The following is a 22448-nucleotide window of genomic DNA, read 5'->3' as shown; positions in this document are numbered from 1 at the left end:
AGATCATGGACCCTTGCACCTCCCAGCTTTTTGATAAACGAGCTATCGGTATGAACTGTCCACAATTGCACTTGATTATCATCTGAAAAACTGAATTCAACAATAAAGTCTACTAATAGGTGAGCTTTGATTACTAATTGAGGCCTATATTCAATGTCAAATTGGCTGAGCTTGATAGCCCATTGCACCATCCGCCTAGCTGCGTTTGGCTTACTCATGGCATTCTTGATGGTTGATCCATCATTACAACAATTAGATGTGCTTGGAAATATAGATGAAGTTTTCTTGAAGCCACAATCAATGTGAAATAGATTTTTTCCAAACGAGGATATTTTCCTTCTACACCTTGGAAAGCTTGGCTTGTATAGTACACCAGCTTTTGTATCTTGTTCTCTTCTCTGATCAAGGCCGAACTTACTGCTATCTGGGAAACCACGAGATAAAGATAAAGGTCTTCTCCTTTCATAGACGGGCTCAAGAATGGGGGTTTTGATAGGTAGTCCTTTAGGTTGTTGAAGGTGGTTTTGCATTCTTCTGTCCACGTGAAAGCTCGCTTAAGTGTTTTGAAGAATAGCAAGCATTTTTCGGTAGCTTTGACATGAATCTATTCAAAGCTACAACATGACCTGTCAGTCTCTACACTTCCTTCACAGTTTTGAGCGACGTCATCTCCAAAATGGCCTTCACTTTCTCAGGATTGGCCTCAATTCCTCATTGAGAAACTATGAAACTGAGAAATATTCCTAATGATACTCCGAAGGTGCATTTTACAAGATTGGGCTTCATCTTGTACTTCTGGAGTGTTTCAAAGGCTTCTTTTAAATCGGCGAGATGCTCCTTGGTTTTTTTTCTCTTAAAGAGCATGTCATCTACATAGACTTCCACGTTTTGCCCAATATTCTTGTTGAACATCTGATTTACCAACCTCTAGTATGTGGCCCCAACGTTCTTTAGCCCCAAAGGCATCACCGTATAACAGTAGAGGCCTTGACTCATGATGAACGTTGTTTTCTCCTGGTCTTCCTCATTCATGCGAATCTAGTTGTACCTTGAAAAAGCATCCATAAACGTTCATGATTCAAGTTTGGCTGTTGAATCAACTAATTAGTTAATCCTTGGCAAGGGGAAGCTATCTTTTGGGCAATCATGATTGAGGTCAGTGAAGTCAACACACATCCTCCACTTTCCATTTGATTTCTTCACCATGACAATGTTAGCTAACCACACAGGGTAGTAGACCTCCCGAATAAAATTTGCTGCCAAAAGTTTATCCACCTCTTCCATTATGGCCTTATTTTGTTCTAGAGCAAAGACTCATCGTCTTTACTAGATGAGCTTCTTCTTTTGGTCGATGTTCAGAAAATGCTCTATGATATCCCTGTTGATGCCTGGCATGTCCTCATGAGTTTAGGCGAAAACATCCAAATTTACTTTTGGGAATGATAGAAGGTGGTCTACTACTATTGATGAAAGGGTTATTCCTATCCTAGTAGTTTTGGATGTATCTCCCTCCACCAACTCCACAATCTTCCACTCTTCAATTGGCTCTTGTTGCTTTTCTTCAATGATCCATGTGTGATTTTCTTTCCCTACAAGTATTGCTTGATAGCATTCTTAAGCCAGTACCTAATCTCCATGAATCTCTCCTATCCCATGGTTAGTTGGAAACTTTACCTAGGGACAGTTCATTAAGGTTGCGGCTTTTAGCCGATTGAGTGTTGGTCATCCTAAAATGACATTATAGAATGATGGACAATCAACTATGAGAAAATCAATACTTTTGGTTACCTGTGCAGGGTAGTTCCCAACTGTGATTGATAAGGAAATAATTCCTTTTTGATAGACCCAATCTCCGCTAAAGCTAACCAAAGGTGACTCAAAATGGCGAAGTCTTTTGGGTCTATCTTCATTTGCTAGAAGGCCGTCATATACATGATGTCTACCGAACTTCCATTGTCAACCAATACTAGACTTGATGGATGTTATATCCTATTGCAAGCATGATTTCCAAGGGTCGTCATAGGGTTGCTTCACTTCTCTAGCATCGTATTCTGAGGATACAATATCATCTACTTCCGTCTTCCTATACTTTGTCAATGGATACACTACATGCACACTGTTAACCTGCCTCTGGTGAGCGCAAAGATTAGAACGATCCACCAATGACTGGTCCTCCATTGATCATTCTTATCTCACCAATAGTGGTCCTAGCATTATTTTGCTCGTCCTCCTTTCTGGTATTGTCTTGCTAAGGTTTTTCCTCTATTCTATGACAGTGAACTCTTTTAACAAATTTTTGTAACTTCCCCTTCTGGATCAGCTCTTCAATTTGTTCTTTTAGATCTCTGCTTTCTTTGGTTGTCTGCTTCGTCTACCACTAGGATTGCTCAATTGAAACACTTCACATAAGCCTTTAAAGTTTCTCTCTTTTGTTGTTTTACCATTAGCAAATGAGAAGTCGGCCTTTTATGTCTCTAGCTATCGATAAAATGTTGTACAGAGGAATACTTAATTATTCGAAATTCCTAATTGAGGACGATGCCAACTTGCTAAACCAAACTTGAGCCGCTCCTTTTAGAGTTGTTGGGAAGGATCTACACATCACTTCATTAGGTGTTCACTAGAGTTTCAGCAATGTCTTGAAAGACTCTATGTGGTCCAACAGATTCGTCTGCCCATCATAAGTTTCCAATTGAGGAAGTTGAATCTTTGATGGGAGAAGGCATTCTAAGACCTTCTTGGTGAATGGTGAATCTGTTCTCTTAATCATTACATCCAAGTTCTTGGATGACTTTCCTTTCAAGGCACTTTTCATCTTGTCCATTTCTTTCCTCATGCTTCTCAGAAGCTCATTATTTTTTCGATTGGATAGTTTTGTTCGCCTGGAACTTTCTTCTCTATAACTGTTCTATGAGCTATGAACTTCTTCATCATTGTTGTTCTAGTTATATTAGCGAAGTGACACATTGCTGTTCTCCTAAAAGATGCGTTTCCTCAACTCCAGGTTCTGTTTGACTAACCTTTCCATGCTTGCTATCAACTTTTGAATTTTCTGGGTCATCTACATCGAATCAAGTGGAGTTGATGAACTTGGGTTCATTGTATCACTTGAATGGTAGAGCTACGAAAATCAGTATAATTCAGACCTCGTTCCCCATAGACAAAGCCAAATTGATGATACCAAAAATGGTCATTAGTTGTGAACCTCGTCTTAGGACTGGACGAGGTAATGATCCTTACAAAGACGAGAGAGGATGCACTAGACTGGCGTCAGCTAATGGTTCTTCAATGACTAAGTCAAAAAGCTTCTCAATATCTCAGAGAATAAGAATGTAATTCTGTATATTTGGGTGTGTGTACCATTCTCCTGGTGATTGATGGCTTATTTATAGCCTGTTTTTGTAAAGCCATTGGGGCCTTTAATCTCTCTCCTAGCTGTTTGAGTATCGTATATCTGGGTATAAATGGAGATTTAATTGGCTCATAATTGATCTTCTGACCGTTGTAGTTTATCAATTACAAGATCAAATACTTCGGGATAATCCATGTTGTAACCTTGTCCATTGTCTTGACACCCATGTATTATTCTACTCATCATTGGTGGTATTTTAGGGTTATTGGTATAGTACATTGGTGTCCGTAACTCAAAATTGAAAAGAGTAACCCTTTGTTGTAGGAAGAGCTCATTAGCTAATCGTCCCTGTACGGCACCGAGCTCCCAAAGCCCATACAGGCCTTGGGCCCAGACCCATCTAGGCCTCGGGCCCAAGCCCATACCAGCCTTGGGCGCAGGCCCAGCAGATAGTTCCAGTTACCTTATGCCCTTCTTAAAACTGCCTTAGGGCCAAAAACGAGTTTTGGTTATTAAGCTCCCGGGGTTGACCGGTTAACATTTCCCGGTAGAGCGCATGAGTCAGTACCCGGGAAGGTCATGATATGCACGGGAAAGTGAGTTGCCGAACACTATCGGTGGAAATGGAGCCAAGTTCCAAGATCATAAATGCTGCACCGCCCTTTCACCTAAAACAACCACTTTAACCAGATAATACTGGACCTTCAATAGCACTAACGATGAATATAATCATGGTCTCCCCACTAACCTTGGCTATAAATAGAGGAAAGTTGGGAGAAGAAGGGGTTCAGAAAAATTGAGAGAAAATAGTCAAGGAGAGAGCATTTCAACTGAGTGTTGCTTTGAGCCTCTCTGCCGAGAACGACCCATTGTAGGAAATCCTTAAACCCACTACAAATAAATTGTGAGCCCAAGGGATCAAAGGCCCAGAGTTCTTGTACTTGGTTCTTACAATTGGCGCCCACCGTGGGGCCATCCTACGAAGCTGTGGTTCGAGGGAGACTCAAGCAAAGAAGATGTCTGAGGAGCGTTCAAGAGGGCACGTTCCGAGCAATTCCGCAGGATCTTCCCGGGGATCGACGTGGAGGGAGAGAAGGCAGAAGCGGCTGGAGGATAGGGAGCATTCAAGAGGAGAGGAAGTGTCCGGATTGGGAGAAGGATCGGACCAAACGCACCGGACGATTTCAAACGTCTCAGCACATCGGCAACCTGATGATAGAGACCGGGAGCTGGAGCGGTTGCGCAGATTGGTAATGGACTTGGAGCTGGAGGCAAAGGGTCGGCGCCACGAAAGGAACCACAACCCCCAACCCAGAAGGAACCGTGGCGAGGAAGGTTCCAGCCGATCTGTTACGCAACAACACCGAGACCGATCCCATTCTCAAGAGTCACGTCGTCACTCCCGGGATATTCGTCGTAGACGGGACCGTTCCCGGTCACATGGATATGATAACCAAGGGTCAGAGTCGCCAGAGGAGCGGCAGCACCACAACGCCGCGATGGATGCCATGAGCAGGGCCTTGCGGATGGCGGCCCGGTCTCCATTCTCCGATGAGATTGAACGGGCACCCATGCCGAGCAGATTCACGCGTCCACCATTCAATTCCTATGAGGGGAGGACAGACCCCGTGGAGCATGTCAGTCATTACATCCACATGATGTCGTTGCATGCGCACAACGATGCATTGATGTGTAAAGTCTTCCCCTCTAGTCTCGGCTCTACCGCACTGAGATGGTTCAATGGGTTGCGGAAAGGTTCTATACACAGCTTCGCCGAGCTGATTCAGGAGTTCGGCAGCAGGTTCGTAACATGCAGCCGAGTGCAACAACCGGTCGACGCGTTGCTTTCCATGAAAATGAGGGTCGGGGAAACCCTTCGGAGTTATGCCAGCCGATACTGGGAACTCTACAATGAGATAGGTGGGGGAAACGAGAAAATTGCGGCTAGCACCTTCAGGATGGGGCTCCCCGAGGATTCTGAACTACGGGAGTCGCTGACAAGAAGACCCCCGGAGGACATGAGGCAACTGATGAGACGCATAGAGGAGTACAAACGCCTGGAGGATGACCGGCTGCAAAGCAGGGGGAAAGCCCCTTTTACGGGGAGAGTTCGGCAAAGCATCTTGCCGCCAAAGCCGAAAAGGGACTTCAGAATGCAGGAACCAGAGGTGCAGATCGAAGGGGTTAATGTGTTGTTTAAAGAGCCCGTGCACAAGATACTGGAACGGATAAGGAACGAGCCATTCTTCAGGTGGCCGAACAAAATGGGGGGCGACCCATCTCGGAGGAACCAAAGCCAATACTGCACTTATCACAGAGACAAGGGGCACACCACCGAGCAGTGTAGGGTATTGAAAGATCATCTCGGGCAGTTAGTGAAGGCAGGGCACCTGAAAGAGTTTGTAGCAGATTCCAATGACCGGGAGACCGAGCAGGGCGCCCCACAGAGAAGGAATCCCTTTCCACCACCCCGGGGAGTAATCAACGTCATTCATGCCGCACCGAGAGGGATAGCAGCAACAAAGATGGTGATGACAGTGGCTTGCGCGGAGGGAGAATCATCCAAGAAACAAAAGAGAGTTGGACGGCTGGACATCTCGTTCGGAGAAGATGATTTCGAAGGAACCATCCAACCTCACGACGACGCTTTGGTGGTGACAGCCCGGATAGGCGGATTCCTGGTGAAGAGGGTGATGATTGATCAGGGTAGCGGGGCTGACGTCATGTACCCGGACCTCTTCGAAGGGCTCGGGTTAAAAACCCAGGATTTGGCGAAGTATAACACGCCATTGGTCTCGTTTGACGGGAGAATTGTGATTCCCGAGGGGCAAATCTCACTCCCAGTGGACATGGAGGGCAAGGAAGTTGTAGTTACGTTCATAGTAGTCCGATCGTTTGCACCCTACACCGCAATCCTGGGGAGGCCGTGGATTCACGCCATGGGGGCTGTTCCGTCCACCCTTCACGTAAAAGTAAAATTTCCTACTGAGTACGGGGTTGCAGAGGTAAGGGGGAGTCAGCAGGTGGCGAAGCAATGCCTCGTAGCCGCGGTCCAGTGGGAAAAGGAACAGCTCGGCCAAGCTGAGCACGCCGAGAAAGAGACTGCATAGCAATTACAGATACCCCAGGAAAAGGGGGCGGACGTTGCCGAGGAGGTGCTGAAGGTAAGAATTCTCCCAGATAGTGACAAATACTTCCAGATAGGTACAAGCATGGATGACCGGGAAAGGGTAGAGATGTTGTTGTTCCTGTTGCAGAACATAGATGTCTTCGCGTGGAACCCGTATGAAGTGCCCGGCGTAGACCCCGAGTTCATTGTTCACAAACTCAATGTGGACCCATCATTTCCTCCGAAAAAGCAGAAGCCGAGAAGAGCATCAAAGGAGCACGTCGATGCAGTAAACCTGGAGGTCCAGCGACTGAAGGAAGCCGGGGTCATAAAAGAAATATTCTTCCCGAGATGGCTAGCAAACACTGTCGTAGTAAAGAAGAAGAGCGGTAAATGGAGAGTTTGCGTGGACTTCACCGATTTAAACAGAGCGTGTCCCAAGGATCCGTTCCCGATGCCCAAGATTGATCAGTTGGTGGATGCCACGTACGGGCACCCGAGGATGAGTTTCCTTGACGCCTTTCAAGGCTACCACCAGATTGCCTTAGCACCCGAGGACCGAGAGAAGACAGCATTTATATCCCCGAACGCGAACTATCACTACGAGGTCATGCCGTTTGGATTGAAGAATGCCGGGGCCACCTACCAGCGTATGATGACAAGGATGTTCCGGGAAAAAATTGGTTGCACGGTTGAGGTTTATATCGACGACATGGTAGTAAAGAGCAGAAAAGAGTCGCTGCATACTGAAGACCTTCGGGGAGTATTCGAGATACTGCGACGACACAGGCTGCGCCTCAATGCCGAAAAGTGCACTTTCGGAGTGGGGGCTGGCAAGTTCCTGGGTTATCTGATCTCCACTCGGGGAATAGAGGCTAACCCCGACCAAATAGAGGCACTCAATCGCCTAAAACCCCCGAGCAACCCTAAGGAGGTGCAGGTGCTCACCGGGATGTTGGCCGCCCTGAACCGATTCATCTCCAAGTTTGCCGATCGCTGCCGACCATTCTATCAACTTCTGAAGAAGTGGAAGGGGTTTCAGTGGGACGAGAGCTGCGATGAAGCTTTTCGAGAACTAAAGGAGTATTTGGCAAAGGCGCCGAGGTTGATGGCCCCGGAGCCCGGGGAGGATCTGTTTATGTACCTTGCAGTCACCAATCATGCCGTAAGTGCTGTATTACTAAGGGACCGGGGAGTGCAAATACCGGTGTATTACGTCAGCAAGACCTTGGTCGATGCCGAGACAAGGTACCTGCCTCTTGAAAAGTTGGTTTTGGCCTTGATACACGCCACGAGGAAGTTACCACACTACTTCCAGGCACACACAGTGTTCGTCCTCACCGAGTATCCATTACAATCACTGTTGAAGAGATCCGATTTCACAGGACGGATTGCTAAATGGGGGACTCGGTTGGGATCGTTCGACATAAGATACCGACCTAGAAGCTCGGTGAAAGGGCAGATTCTCGCTGATTTCATCGCGGAATTTACGCCTAAGAATGAAGGCCAGGTAATCTGTAGTGCGGAGATTCGCCCGTGGAGGTTATTTGTGGACGGCGCATCAAACGCTATGGGGGCCGGGGCTGGTATTGTCATAATCACCCCTGAGGGTATGCGACTGGAACATTCCCTCAGATTGGGGTTCAAAGCCTCGAACAACGAAGCCGAATACGAGGCCCTGTTGGCCGGACTAAGGGCAGTATTGCATCTGGGCGCCAGGGACGTGGAAATCTACTCAGACTCTCGGCTGGTTGTTTATCAGATCACTGGGGACTTCGAGGCTCGGGATCCCCGAATGAAAGCTTATCTGAGTACGGCAAAGCAGATTATCGGTCAGTTTGGGACGGTAAAAATATTCCAGGTAGCCCGGTCGCAAAACAAGCATGCTGACTCTCTTGCCACGTTAGCCTCATCGGCTACCGAGGATACACCAAGGCTTATCACGATTGAACTTGTAAGGGAACCAAGCATCTGTGTAAAGACTGCCCTCGACCGGGCTGGAGTAGAGGTTGCGCAGGTGGCGGTGCCCGGACCATGCTGGATGAACCCGATCATAGACTTTCTTTCCGAAGATAAAGTTCCAGAGGACGAGGCCAAGGCCAATAAGATTCGACGAATGGCTCCCAGGTATTGGTTGTCTTCGGACCGAAAGTTGTACAGAAGGTCCTTCGCTGGCCCTTACCTCTTGTGCCTGCATCCTGAAAAAGTTAAGGAGCTTCTAACCGAGCTGCATGAAGGAGTATGCGGCGGGCATGCCGGGGGACGATCTTTAGCACACAGAGCAATGACGCAGGGGTTTTGGTGGCCACAGATGCAGAAGGACGCCGCCGAATACGTTCGAAGTTGCGAACAATGTCAAAAGCACGCCCCAATGATCCATCAGCCGGCCGGACATCTAAACCCTGTCAGCAGCCCGTGGCCATTTGCACAATGGGGGCTCGACATCCTCGGGCCATTCCCCCGAGCAACGGGGAACCGCCGTTTTGTACTAGTCGCCGTGGATTACTTCACAAAGTGGGCTGAAGCTGAAGCCTTGGCCAATATCCGGGATACCGACGTGAAAAAGTTTGTGTGGAAAAACATAGTTACAAGGTTTGGGGTGCCGAATTCACTAGTGACAGACAACGGGCTACAGTTCGACAGCAACGCTTTTCGGACCTTTTGCAGCGAGCTCGGCATCAAGAACAAGTATTCGACCCCGGCATACCCCCAGAGCAACGGCCAAGCTGAAGCAGTAAACAAGACTATTTTGAACGGGCTCAAGAGAAGGTTGGATGGAGCGAAAGGAAGGTGGGCAGAAGAACTACCCAGTGTCTTGTGGGCCTACCGCACGACCCCCAGGAGATCCACGGGGGAAACCCCATTTTCTCTGGCATACGGAGCAGAAGCAGTGATACCAACCGAGGTGAGCTTATGCAGTGCGCGGGTCGTCGGGTTTGATCCCGTGCAAAACGCCGACCTTATTATGGAGCAGTTGGATTGGCTAGAAGAATGCAGGGAAGCCGCGACCGTACGTCTTGCCGAGTATCAACAGAAACTGGCGCAAAGGTACAACCGAAATGTAAGGACCAGGGAATTCAGTGCCGGGGAATTGGTGTTAAGAAGGGTAGTGGGGAACATGCGGGACGTGGCTGCAGGGAAGCTTGCTCAGAGTTGGGAGGGACCATACAGAGTCACAGCCGTCGCAGGGGCAGGGGCTTACTACTTGGAGGACCTGGACGAGAGGCCGCTCCCCCGACCATGGAACGCCAACAACCTGAAGAAATTCTACGCGTAACCACTGATGTAAGCTGAAACTTGTATTCTATGAAGATTAAGAGTATGATGAACTTTTTTGTCTTTGCTGTTTCTGACCCTGTAGCCGTACACCAAGAGAATCGCCAGCAGAACCTAAGGACAGAAACCTGACCCTCGGCTCGATCAATATCGCCGAGCAGGTGAAAACCTTACAAAATCCTAAGGGCAGAAACCTGACCCTCGGCTCGATCAATATCGCCGAGCAGGTGAAAACCTTACAAACAAAATCCTAAGGACAGAAACCTGACCCTCGGCTCGATCAATATCGCCGAGCAGGTGAAAACCTTACAAACAAAATCCTAAGGACAGAAACCTGACCCTCGGCTCGATCAATATCGCCGAGCAGGTGAAAACCTTACAAAATCCTAAGGGCAGAAACCTGACCCTCGGCTCGATCAATATCGCCGAGCAGGTGAAAACCTTACAAACAAAATCCTAAGGACAGAAACCTGACCCTCGACTCGATCAATATCGCCGAGCAGGTGAAAACCTTACAAACAAAATCCTAAGGACAGAAACCTGACCCTCGGCTCGATCAATATCGCCGAGCAGGTGAAAACCTTACAAACAAAAACCCTAAGGGCAGAAACCCTGCAATTAAATCTATGAGGGCAAAAACTTGATTCTCGGTTAGAATCAAACATCCGGACGAACGGAAACTTTTCAAACAAATGCTCGAGGGGACGGAAACTCAATTCTCGGTTAAACTCAATTCTCGGTTAAACTTTCCAAATAGCGCTCTCAAAACTACTCACAGCTCCGCACAACAGGTTCTCGGGGGTACATTCTATTAAGCGGCCATAGCATTGGTGTGATTCAAGCAGAGCACAAACGGATATAATTTCATTCAACAAAATTGAAACAGGAAAAGAAAACGGACTTCCAATTAAACGAGTAAAAGCAATTGTTCGGTCACCACAGCCCGGTGACATGGGCAAATAAAACCAATAAATTAAAACAAAGGTTCAATCACCACATCCCGGTGACATAGGCAAATAAAAACGAAATAAAAATAAGCTAAAATAAAATCAACTAGGGGGTTGAGTCGGTGGTGGCACTTCCTGTTGGACGATCGGGGAGAAAGGCTGGGCCTCGTCAAGAAGTTCCTGCACGGTCGGTGTGCTCGTAGCCTCCAGTTCCTCGGGCTCGGCATGAGAGTCGATTTGCTCAACCAACTCCCTCATACTGGCCGTCTCCTCCTCGTCTAGAGCAGCCGGGGCGTTCTGGATGGCAGGTACAGGACTCGGAAATGGAATCTGGCCGGGGTCTCTCAGCGGCGAGTCTTCAGGAACTCCCATTGCTTGAAGAGCAGCAAACCACTCGGCCTCGAACCCCATATGCCGAGCCCGAGCCACCACCGACTCTGCGGAGTTCTCGGTGTCGGCGAAGCCCACGTCGTACCACTTCTGCTCCGCGGCCGCCAAGCCCCCCCTGAGATCAGCTATCTCCTCGGCATGAGAAGTGTTGAGGCTGAGGGCTTGGGCCAGTTTAAGTTCCGTCTCATTTTGCCTGGCCAGGAGGTCAGTACACCTCTGTTCGGCCGATGCTCGGAACTTCTCCGCGGCAGCAGCCTTAGTCTCGACAGACTCAGCAATCTTGGCCTTTTCCTTAGCCGTTTTTACTGCTGCCTCCCGCGCCATCTTCTCGCGCTCATTTTCCTCGTCAAGCTCCCGTGCCCGGGCAGCCACGATGTGAGCTAGTTGAGCGGCCTAGCAAGCGCGAAGGTTAGCAAAGTGGCAAAAGGAAATCTACATGGAGCAAATAGACAAAAGAATTACCGCAATGGCGTGCCACTCTAACCGGCGCCCCACGGACTCCTCGGACCCATCCTCAAAGGCGTGCACGTCCTCGGGAAGTTGGAGAGCTCCGGCCAAGGTTTGGGCAATGCGGCCGCCCTCGCCCTTATCCCATATCCGAACAGAGGCCGTTGATGGCAATGGTTTTCCATCCAGAAGGAACTTTGGCTCCCACGCTGGAGCCACTTGGGAGGAGGAGGCGCCCCCCGTGCCGGCTTCGGTCTGCGGCTCGCGGATGACAATCCCCCCTGTTGGTCGGGGAGGAGTCCGGACAGCGGCGTCCACCGGGGCCGTGGAATGTGGCTCGGCTACTTTCTGTTTTTTCCGGGCACGTCCGGACTGCGAGGTTGGAGGAGGTTGAGAAACTGGACCCCGACCCTGGGTAGGCGGGGGCTGGTTGGTCGGCCGGGCACCAGGCACGAACCTGTCTAGGGTCATTACTCGCCTTGCCACCATGCTTGCACTGGGCTGGATCGCTTCAGCTAGCAGGTTAGCCGCGTCTGTCACTTGCTGTTGATGCTCGGCGGGTGGATCCTCGGGATGGGTCTGCTCTTGGGCTTGGTCCCCTTGTTGTATAGCTTCGTGAGCTCTCTCTCTAAGGCGCCGGGATACTTGCTCCGCGGAATCGTCTCGAAGGGGAACTAGTTCGTCCGCGGCAGTGAACCGCCTACCAAATTCCCTCGCTTCCCCGGTTGTAAGCTTCGGCGGCAAGAAGTTCACGTACCGGACGTCTATGTACGAGAGCAGGGGGCTGTCAACTATCAACGCCTGCTTGAATGATTGCCAAGTAGAGTAAACCGGTTCCACGCCGAGGATCAGGTGTGAGGCCCAGAGTTGCCCGTCCCAGTGCACGTAGATCTCGGAACGAAGGACGAAGTTTAGGTCCCTGACGTGGACGGCTCTGAGGTCCTGGGTAAACACTTTGCCGTCTGCAAAAGAACAAATAACACGTTAGCTTTTAACAATAAAAGATTTTCTCTTACTCAAACAACTATAAGAAGGGGAAGGTACGAACCCACTTCACGCCGTGTGAGGGGGCAAGGGATCTCCCCGGCAAACCAATTGCCACGCACCCTGACAAACTCCCCGGCGGAGTTCCTGTTCGAATCGGGTAGGCACGATATCAGCCGTACCCGAGCATCCCTTGTCTTTAAGTAGTAATTTGTGGATTTGCTCCCACAGAGGCTGTACATTTGGTTAATATCATGGTGATCTAGTTGTAAGTTAAAGGTATGGTTCAACTGGCCGACACAACTAACTACCCGGTAAAAATTGGGGGGAAGCTGGTCGGGGCACAGCCCATAGTAGGTGAGTGTGCTTATCAGGAGGGGATCTACCGGGAACCTAACCCCACCTTCTAAGATGGACATCAAAGGAAAGAAGGCCGTACCATGCCCTCGGTGGAGTTCCATATCACTCTCATGGCAGTAAGCCACGTCCACGTCACTGGGGATACTAAATTTACTCCTAAAGGTGGCCAAAGCAGCCGGGGTATCTAGAAGGTAAGAATAACCCATCTATAAAGCCTAAAACTACAAGAATAAAATCAAAGAAACAAAGCTGAAGGAACAGGAAGGGAAAGAGAGACTTACGTTGGGTTCTAAGGAGGAAAAGAACGCTGAGCAAGCAAGCACACAGAAATGTGGTCGGCAGAGAGTAGGCACTAAAGATCAGAGGCAAAGGAAAAATGGAGTGACGTTTGGAGAAGAACTATTTATAGAGCCAGAAGAAATGGGGAAAGAAGAAACGCTTGATCAAACAATAAATGGGCACAGCGAACGAGCGACCCAGCAAATGCCAAGCGTAACCGATTTGCGCACCGCTTCGGTTCACGAACCGTCAGGCAATAATGACGACTGCGCCTGGCGCCGCGAAACGGCGCGTCTTTTGAGATGGCTATTAATGAGAAATGACAGCCAGAAGTCCCAGACTAAAAGATTCCCGAGGTCAAGGAGCCCAGGCAGCTCCTTGATTCTCCTCGGCGACCGAGTATGAATCAAGGGGGGGCTATTGTACGGCACCGAGCTCCCAAAGCCCATACAGGCCTTGGGCCCAGACCCATCTAGGCCTCGGGCCCAAGCCCATACCAGCCTTGGGCGCAGGCCCAGCAGATAGTTCCAGTTACCTTATGCCCTTCTTAAAACTGCCTTAGGGCCAAAAACGAGTTTTGGTTATTAAGCTCCCGGGGTTGACCGGTTAACATTTCCCGGTAGAGCGCATGAGTCAGTACCCGGGAAGGTCATGATATGCACGGGAAAGTGAGTTGCCGAACACTATCGGTGGAAATGGAGCCAAGTTCCAAGATCATAAATGCTGCACCGCCCTTTCACCTAAAACAACCACTTTAACCAGATAATACTGGACCTTCAATAGCACTAACGATGAATATAATCATGGTCTCCCCACTAACCTTGGCTATAAATAGAGGAAAGTTGGGAGAAGAAGGGGTTCAGAAAAATTGAGAGAAAATAGTCAAGGAGAGAGCATTTCAACTGAGTGTTGCTTTGAGCCTCTCTGCCGAGAACGACCCATTGTAGGAAATCCTTAAACCCACTACAAATAAATTGTGAGCCCAAGGGATCAAAGGCCCAGAGTTCTTGTACTTGGTTCTTACAGTCCCCATAGATAGCATTAAACTGATGATACCAAAAATCATCAGTTGAGTTACTCGTCCAATCAAGAACTTTTGACAATCTTTTAAGATCTACAAGATAAAGAGAGTTAATCAAAAAGACTACCGAGTTGTTCCTAGTGGAGAAGCCTCCAACGCTTAAGTTAGTATCAATCCATATATTTCATATATAGATAATAATATTTTGGGTAAATTGCAAATTACACCCCTAAAGTTTGAGAGTGATTAGATTTTAAACCTTAAAGTTTCAAAATTTGGATTTTACTCTCGAAGTTTGGAGTATTTGAATTTTACACCCTAATATTTCAGAACTTGGATTTTACCTCCTAAAGTTTAGGATTGTTTGGATTTTACACTTCTAAATTCTGAAACTTTATGATGTAAAATCCGAAAATCCCAAAACTTTAAAAAGTAAAATCCAAACACTTCTAAAAAATAGGGTGTAAAATCCAAATTCTAAAACATCAGGGTGTAAAATCCAAACATCACCAAAATAAAATCTAAATTCTGAAATTTCATGTTATAAAATCCAAACACCTCTAAATTTTAGGGGTGTAATTTGTAATTTACAGTATTTTTCTCATACCTTAACAAGTGAGGCATATTATTCATTTTATATGTGACTTAAGTAGCTGTTGTACATAATTAGAGATGATTATTACCGCAAGTGTAACGGTCCCAGTCTTAATAGGAGTTCAAGACCTGTGAGTAATGGTCATCGTTGAATATATTGAATGTATTTGAAAAATTACTTTTTTTTTTTTTTTTGAGATAATTTGAGAAATTACTTATATAAATGTATGTGAACAATTACTTATCTTTCATTGATGGTTTACTGGTGGCTTAATTTCGTCCGTTAAAATGGATGACTAATTGATTTTTCTGTCCTCATCAATATCTAAACAGATTCTATCATCTGCCAAATTAGTGTGGAATTAGAAGAGGTCAAGAGATGCCGAGAAAACTCATGATGTTCGCGTGTTGGAAGGGTTAAATGAGAACTATAAGTCAAAGTCGCAATACACTTACTACAATTTTTACTTTGACAATGTAAATGTAATTTTCCTTTTTTTTTTTTTTTTTTGGTCTATGCAGAATGTCCTATACTCCAACTGCCATTATTATTATTAATTTATTTTTTTGTCAGAGATATTTCTTTCGTTTATCATCAAATCCAACCATGCCCCACAAAGATGTGGAATTCCAACTATGTCCCACTAAGATGTGAATGAGCTCTAGACTATTCCTCAAATTTTCCACTCAGTCCAAGAAAATGAAAGACTTTCTCGTGAGAAAAATAAATTCCCAACTGTTCTAAACAGTCCCCCACAACCAATATCGATATTCAATCTAATCCCTATTTCCCACTGTCCCTTCTCATAGAGACATCCATTGGAAGTTGACTATTGATAGATTGTCTAGACATGCTCTAATGGTAATCAGGAGGCACAAAAACAGCAAAGCCGGGGAACACTAGAGATTATCCATACATAACAAACTAAAACCTTCACATGGATAGATCTAATTAATAAGAGTTCCAGCCTGATTTATGAAATCCTGAGTCAAGAGACTCAAGACTCGTAGTCAACACAGGTGATCATAATCCGTCCCTTAACTATGTTTTTTTTTTTTTTTTTTTAATTACAAAAAATTAAAAAAAATTGTCACTTAGGTGTCAGTTGAACTAAAACTCCTGAAGATCCATTTAATTTTCAAAACTTATAATTTCCATCCCTAAAGTATGTGGTCATAGTTTTTTTTATTTTTATTTTTTTATTTATTTATTTAGAATTAAGTATGTGGTCATAGTTGGTCCTTATATATCACATAATTGGTTATAATTTTCTGTGCATTAAAACTTATAAATTTTTTCATCCTCAATTATTTACATCTTACCGTTAATTCACCCAAAATAATCAACATATTTCTGGGCAAAATATTTGGCAAGAGTTGTAATAATCAATAGTGCAAACGGCAAGTTTTGAACATCGAGAAACCCATTTGAAAGAACTAAGAACCAAAAAACAGATAAAAGAGAATTACAACATTCTTGTTGCGGGTATTCATTAAAAAATTTTAATCCACAAAGAAAGAAAATATGCCATGCGGACTAAAAAAAAGAAAACCATGACCGCGCACAAATCCAACCAGACCCAACTACAGTACGAACAGAAGAACTCTAAGCACAATAATAATAATAATAATAATAATAATAATAAGAGGAAAAAATTGATAAAATATACAAAAACATTAATAATTGCATTAGGATAAAGAGCATACATACTGAGAAATATTTACAATGATCAAGATCAGTAAGTGGGATTGTGATCATAATAAACACAGCAATAATTAACAAAATAGTAAAAAGAGAGTGATCCACTGCCTTCTTCGGCTACCCTATACAAAAAGTTGCCAATATTTTTGTCCTTACTTGCTTAGCAATCCAATGTTTTCAGAAAATTCCCCAAAAAAGAGATTCCACTCTTCACCCATACCATCCAATCCATCTGACAATTTTTAAAAATATTTACACATAATTTTCCAAAATTAAAGAGTCTCTTTTCTCTGTCTCTCTCTCGCTTCTGCTTCGCCCTTCAGAGCTGAGAAACTATTCACAAAGTGTTGTCATAGCCAGAGAGAGAGAGAGCGAGAGAGGACCCTAAATAGTACTAATAACCCACCAAAAAATAGAATCTTTATATATAAAAAGATCTTAGCAAAATAAAAATCATCAGACGGAATTCTTCTCTCGCTTACTTAACAAGCTCCGAGACCCATCCGACATCCGGAGCACCGCTTGTTGATGTACCCGGGTCGACCCGATCCAGAGAATTCTCCTCTCTCAGTTTCTCGAACATCTTAGCCCTTAACCCCCTCCCTGACTCAACTCTCTCCATCGGAGTCTCCTCCTCGCAACCCCCCTGGTCCCACACATCGAAGTACCCCATTCCAGTACGGGTTGGTGCTCGGGTCGGAGTAGTAGGCATGCTACAAAATCCGGGTCGGAGCATGGATCCTCTGGGAGACCCGTACCCGGGAACGTTCCATGAGGAAGGCAATGACTTAACCTTTTCTAGCTGCAAGTTCCTCAAAGAAGCCACCACTTCGTTGATCGAACCCGAACCGAGTGAACGACTCAGCGACTGAGTCATCGGCGACATGGGAGGAGAATCGGCCGCCGGAGGAGTCGCCGGAGGAGAAATCGTAGACGGAGAAGACAAAAAGGGCAGCGTTTTAGCAGCCTCGATGGCATGCCTTAAGGGCGAGCCATCATAGGAGTCAACCGAGTTGACTACAGTACTCCTTGGAGTTGGACTTTGCATCTGCTGAGGTGGCAGAACCCTGAGTTGCTCAGGCGTATGAGCGAAAAAACAAACCCTTCTACGACAGCTGGTTCCGTCTTTACAAGGCTGTGTACGATAGCGAGCCGGGTGTAACCAGCACTCAAATACGCCGTGTGCGAACTCACAGGTGTCGCCTTTCTTACAATTTCCCTTTCGGAAATCGGGGCAAGCCGTACCCGAATAGTGATACTTTCTCGGGTCTCTCCTCCGGGCCTTCTCACCCGGATGAGCGTACGGACACTCTGTCCAGTCATGTGATCTCCCACGTGCGCACCTCCTAACCTTAAACTCAAACATCCTGAAATGGTCGCACGAGTACGCGTCCACCGGAGCATCCGCTTCACGGCCCGAATCCGAGTCTAAATCCAAGTCCGCCTCGTTTGACGGCAAATAACGTTGCAGCGCCGTCATCACGTCTTGGAGATAGTAAGGCGAGTAGTCACCCGCGCTGGTGTTGCCATTGCCGTCAGAGTTAACGGAAAGGGAAGTTAACGAGTAAGGTGAGTAAATCTCTGCCGTTGGATCGTCCTGAGTTGGCCATGGAGGGACGTGGACCGTTGGATTGGGATGGCGTGCCTCTCCGAGCATCATTTTTTGGAGGTGGTTTGAGGTTTGCTATTTTGATTGTTACTCAAACCCCGGTACGCTGGGTTCGTTTATAAACTAGTCTTGGAGACTGGGGCTTAACCGTGGTTAGGTTTTGGAACTATGGTTATCATTTACCGCTGCGCTCAATATATTTACATATTGGGGAAATTTTAGGTTGCCTTGTCTGTTAACAGAGGGATTTGACAACGGTTTTTGAGTTTTCCATGTGGCTCTTTTGTTACGCTGGCATGCTACGTGGCTTTGTCTTATTCCAAGTTGACAATTTATACGATTACCGTCTTGGACGCCTGGCTCTGGACTTGTTCTCTCCGCGACGCCCCCCTAGTCTGAGCGAACGCTCTATAGCGCGTGAAACGACAAATGAGCTTTTTTTTTAATAAGACAAATATGCTTTTTTTTTTTTCTTTTTTTTTTTAGCTAAGACTGTTATATATATATATACATTATATATTATATGTATATGTATATTTGTATATACACTTAGGACATACATAAATTATTCATTTTATGAAAAATTAAAAAGACTATAAAAAAAAGTCAATCGCTTTTTTATTTTTCCATAAAAGTTTCTTAAAATATATTTACTAATATATGTTTTAAAGACATATTTTAGTAAAGCTCATATATAAAAATTAAAAAGTAGTATATCAACTTTTGGTTAGAATATTTTACTATATACCTATAAGACATACCACAAAAATTTAGTGAATGGATAATATGGTAGGTGTGTAGACACCTTATTCTGTACTCCTTTACGAATTGAGGCATCATTCCCCAATGACTATAACACTAGAAGGTTTATGATTGATCTAGGGCCTAACTATGGAAACTCTTTAGTGAAAAATGCTTGTGGAAGAAAGAAAAACCTTACAAAAACCCTAAAGGGTGTGTATGCGGTCTTAAGCTTGTGTATGCATCCTTAACTCTTACGTATGCAACCACAAGCCTATGTACGCAACTAAGGTTTCAGATTTCTCTGTGAGGCAAGTTCTTTTTTGAAAATTGTGGCAGAGGCAATCCCAAATCGCTTGGAATTGCCTCAAATCCTTCTTTTTGAACACTATAAAAAGGCCACACCGCCCTTTTTCCAGATACAGGCAAAATCTACTCTAAAAAATTGACAAAATCTACTCTAAAAAAGTTATTCAAGAGAAGATTTTTTTACTTTAAAAAGCATCCTAAACTAAAGTTTTTTGGTTGTGAATTATTTTAGTCCAAAATCTTCTAGTTAAACTTATTAACCATCCGGGTATTTTTGTTTTGTAGATTGATCGAAGAGAATGGTCAAAATCAAGCTCTAAAATCTTCTTACGTGAGGTACTTGTCCTTCTTTTTATCTCTTTCTTTGTATGTTTCTATCTATGTTTTTCTGCTTTAATATCTTCTTGTGTAGTTTAGGTATGTTGTTTGATTGATTAAAAAGCATGTTAGGTTATTTAGATTAGGTTTTGATTGGTGTTGCATGCTGCGCTTCTGGGCAGGGTGACATACGCAAGTTTGTACCTGCGTATGCACCCCTTTGATCCTATGTATGCAAGTTCAACAAAGAAACTCAAAATTGTTTTGTTCTTGTTTTTATCTCATTTAAATGCATATTCCAACTTCTGTTTAGTTTATTTCTCACATGTATAGATTCTAGGTCAGTAGTATAACATGTTTTAATTATCTTTTGCTTAGATTACATGATTAGGGTTTACGATTAGTTGAATACTATGAACATGCATATGAACACGAACATGCATTAATGCATAGGTGCTGTGAGGTAAGTAAGGTAAGTTATACATAATCATATGAACATACATTTGGTTTGATTGCCTAACATAATTGTGAGTTGGTTGTATAGAATGAAGAACATGTTTGTTCAATTACTTTGATGCCATGCTTGTTTGCTTGTTTAATTGCCACGTTACTGCCTTGATATGATTGTTGCCCTTAGGAAATTAAATAAGAATGCCATGATAGATGAATGCTAGGTTTTTGCACTTGGGATAATATGTCATGTTGTGTGTTTAGATTCATGCTAGTGTAATTCTTTTTTCTTTTTTTTTTCTTTTTTTTTTAATTGTGATTAGTTACTAAATGAATTTTTAAAAGATCAATTTGCCAAGTAATTCATTTTTTAAAGCAACAGTAAGATCAATCTCTTTCACAATTTGATGAGATGAAAAATTGTGATTAGTACAACACCATTTTCAGATAAGTTACTATTAAAACCGCATTTATTGTACATCAATACTAGTTAATTTAGTAAGTTATTAAAAAAAAAAAATTGTATCTATATTTTTGTTCCTTCAGCAATGTCAATTACTACTAAAAATTTAACTAAAAAATGATTTTGTTAAAGGACAACCTAAGAGCATTTGTTTAGAAAATACTTTTAAAACTTTTTATAAGAAAGGAAAAAATTAATTGATTTTTTTTTTATAGTTTTTTATATTCCATAAAAGGTATAAAAAAAATCATAAAATAGTTCAATTACAAATGTGCTAAGGGTACTTGTTGATAAGAAACCCAACACACTAATTGTAAGGACTAGAATTGGATTGGTCCCAAAACCAGATTGGACTCAAACCCCTGCGGCCCAAACAATAAATTTATAGAGTGTGGATAGAAGAACTAGATCTATCCCAGAAGGAAAATGATTAAACTTAACAATTCAAGATGGTTTGATGGGAATAAGACTAGAAAATCTATCCTCGGAATAGATTTAGTAATTTTTATCATATGGTTTTTGTAAGAACCAAGTACAAGAACTCTGGGCCTTAGATCCCTTGGGCTCACAATTTATTTGTAGTGGGTTTAAGGATTTCCTACAATGGGTTGTTCTCGGCAGAGAGACTCAAAGCAACACTCAGTTGAAAAGCTCTCCCCCTGACTATTTTCTCTCCATTTTTCTGAACCCCTTCTTCTCCCAACTTTCCTCTATTTATAGCCAATGTTAGTAGGGAGACCATGATTATGTTCATCGTTAGTGCTATTGAAGGTCCAGTATTATCTGGTTAAAGTGGCTGTTTTAGGTGAGAGGGCGGTGCAGCATTTATGATCTTGGAACTTGGCTCCACTTTCACCGATTGTGTTCGGCGACTCACGTTCCCGTGCATATCATGACCTTCCCGGGTATTGACTCAAGCGCTCTACCGGGAAATGTTAACCGGTCAACCCCGGGAGCTTAATAACCCAAACTTGTTTTTGGCCCTAAGGCAGTTTTAAGAAGGGCATAAGGTAACGGGAACTATCTGCCGGGCCTGCGCCCAAGGCTGGTATGGGCTTGGGCCCGGGGCCTAGATGGGTCTGGGCCTAAGGCCTGTATGGGCTTTGGGAGCTCGGTGCCGTACAATAGCCCCCCCCTTGATTCATACTCGGTTGCCGAGGAGAATCAAGGAGCTGCCTGGGCTTCTTGACCTCGGGAATCTTTTAGTCTGGGACTTCTGGCTGTCATTTCTCATTAATAGCCATCTCAAAAGACGCGCCGTTCCGCGGCGCCAGGCGCAGACGTCATTATTGCCTGACGGTTCGTGAACCGAAGCGGTGCGCAAATCGGTTACGCCTGGCATTTGCTGGGTCGTTCGTTCGCTGTGCCCATTTATTGTTTGATCAGCGCTTCTTCTTCCCCCATTTCTTCTGGCTCTATAAATAGTTCTTCTCCAAACGTCACTCCACTTTTCCTTTGCCTCTGATTTTTAGCGCCTACTCTCTGCCGACCACATTTCTGTGTGCTTGCTTGCTCAGCGTTCTTTTCCTCCTTAGAACCCAACGTAAGTCTCTTTTTCCCTTCCTGTTCCTTCAGCTTTGTTTCTTTGATTTATTCTTGTAGTTTTAGGCTTTGTAGATGGGTTATTCTTACCTTCTAGATACCCCGGCTGCTTTGGCCAACTTTAGGAGTAAGTTTAGTATCCCCCGTGACGTGGACGTGGCCTACTGCCACAAGAGTGATATGGAACTCCATCGAGGGCATGGTACGGCCTTCTTTCCTTTGATGTCCATCTTAGAAGGTGGGGTTAGGTTCCCGGTAGATCCCCTCCTGATAAGCACACTTACCTACTATGGGCTGTGCCCCGACCAGCTTCCCCCCAATTTTTACCGGGTAGTTAGTTGTGTCGGCCAGTTGAACCATACCTTTAACTTACAACTAGATCACCATGATATTAACCAAATGTACAGCCTTTGTGGGAGCAAATCCACAAATTACTACTTAAAGACAAGGGATGCTCGGGTACGGCTGATATCGTGCCTACCTGATTCGAACAGGAACTCCGCCGGGGAGTTTGTCAGGGTGCGCGGCAATTGGTTTGCCGGGGAGATCCCTTGC

General features: G+C 45.0%; 1 protein-coding gene across 1 annotated transcript; it reads right to left on the bottom strand.

Moving 5' to 3' along the window:
• Positions 1 to 16424: 16424 nt before the first annotated feature.
• Positions 16425 to 18175, bottom strand: LOC126713670 (zinc finger CCCH domain-containing protein 49). The gene has a single exon (XM_050413501.1). It carries the CDS (start codon positions 18119 to 18121, stop codon positions 16940 to 16942), a length of 1182 nt encoding a protein of 393 aa, XP_050269458.1. The 5' UTR covers positions 18122 to 18175; the 3' UTR covers positions 16425 to 16939.
• Between the last annotated feature and the right edge of the window lie 4273 nt (positions 18176 to 22448).

This window comes from Quercus robur, chromosome 2 (genome assembly GCF_932294415.1).
Source record: "Quercus robur chromosome 2, dhQueRobu3.1, whole genome shotgun sequence".
NCBI lineage: Eukaryota > Viridiplantae > Streptophyta > Magnoliopsida > Fagales > Fagaceae > Quercus > Quercus robur.
This window is presented reverse-complemented; position numbering and strand designations above follow the sequence as displayed.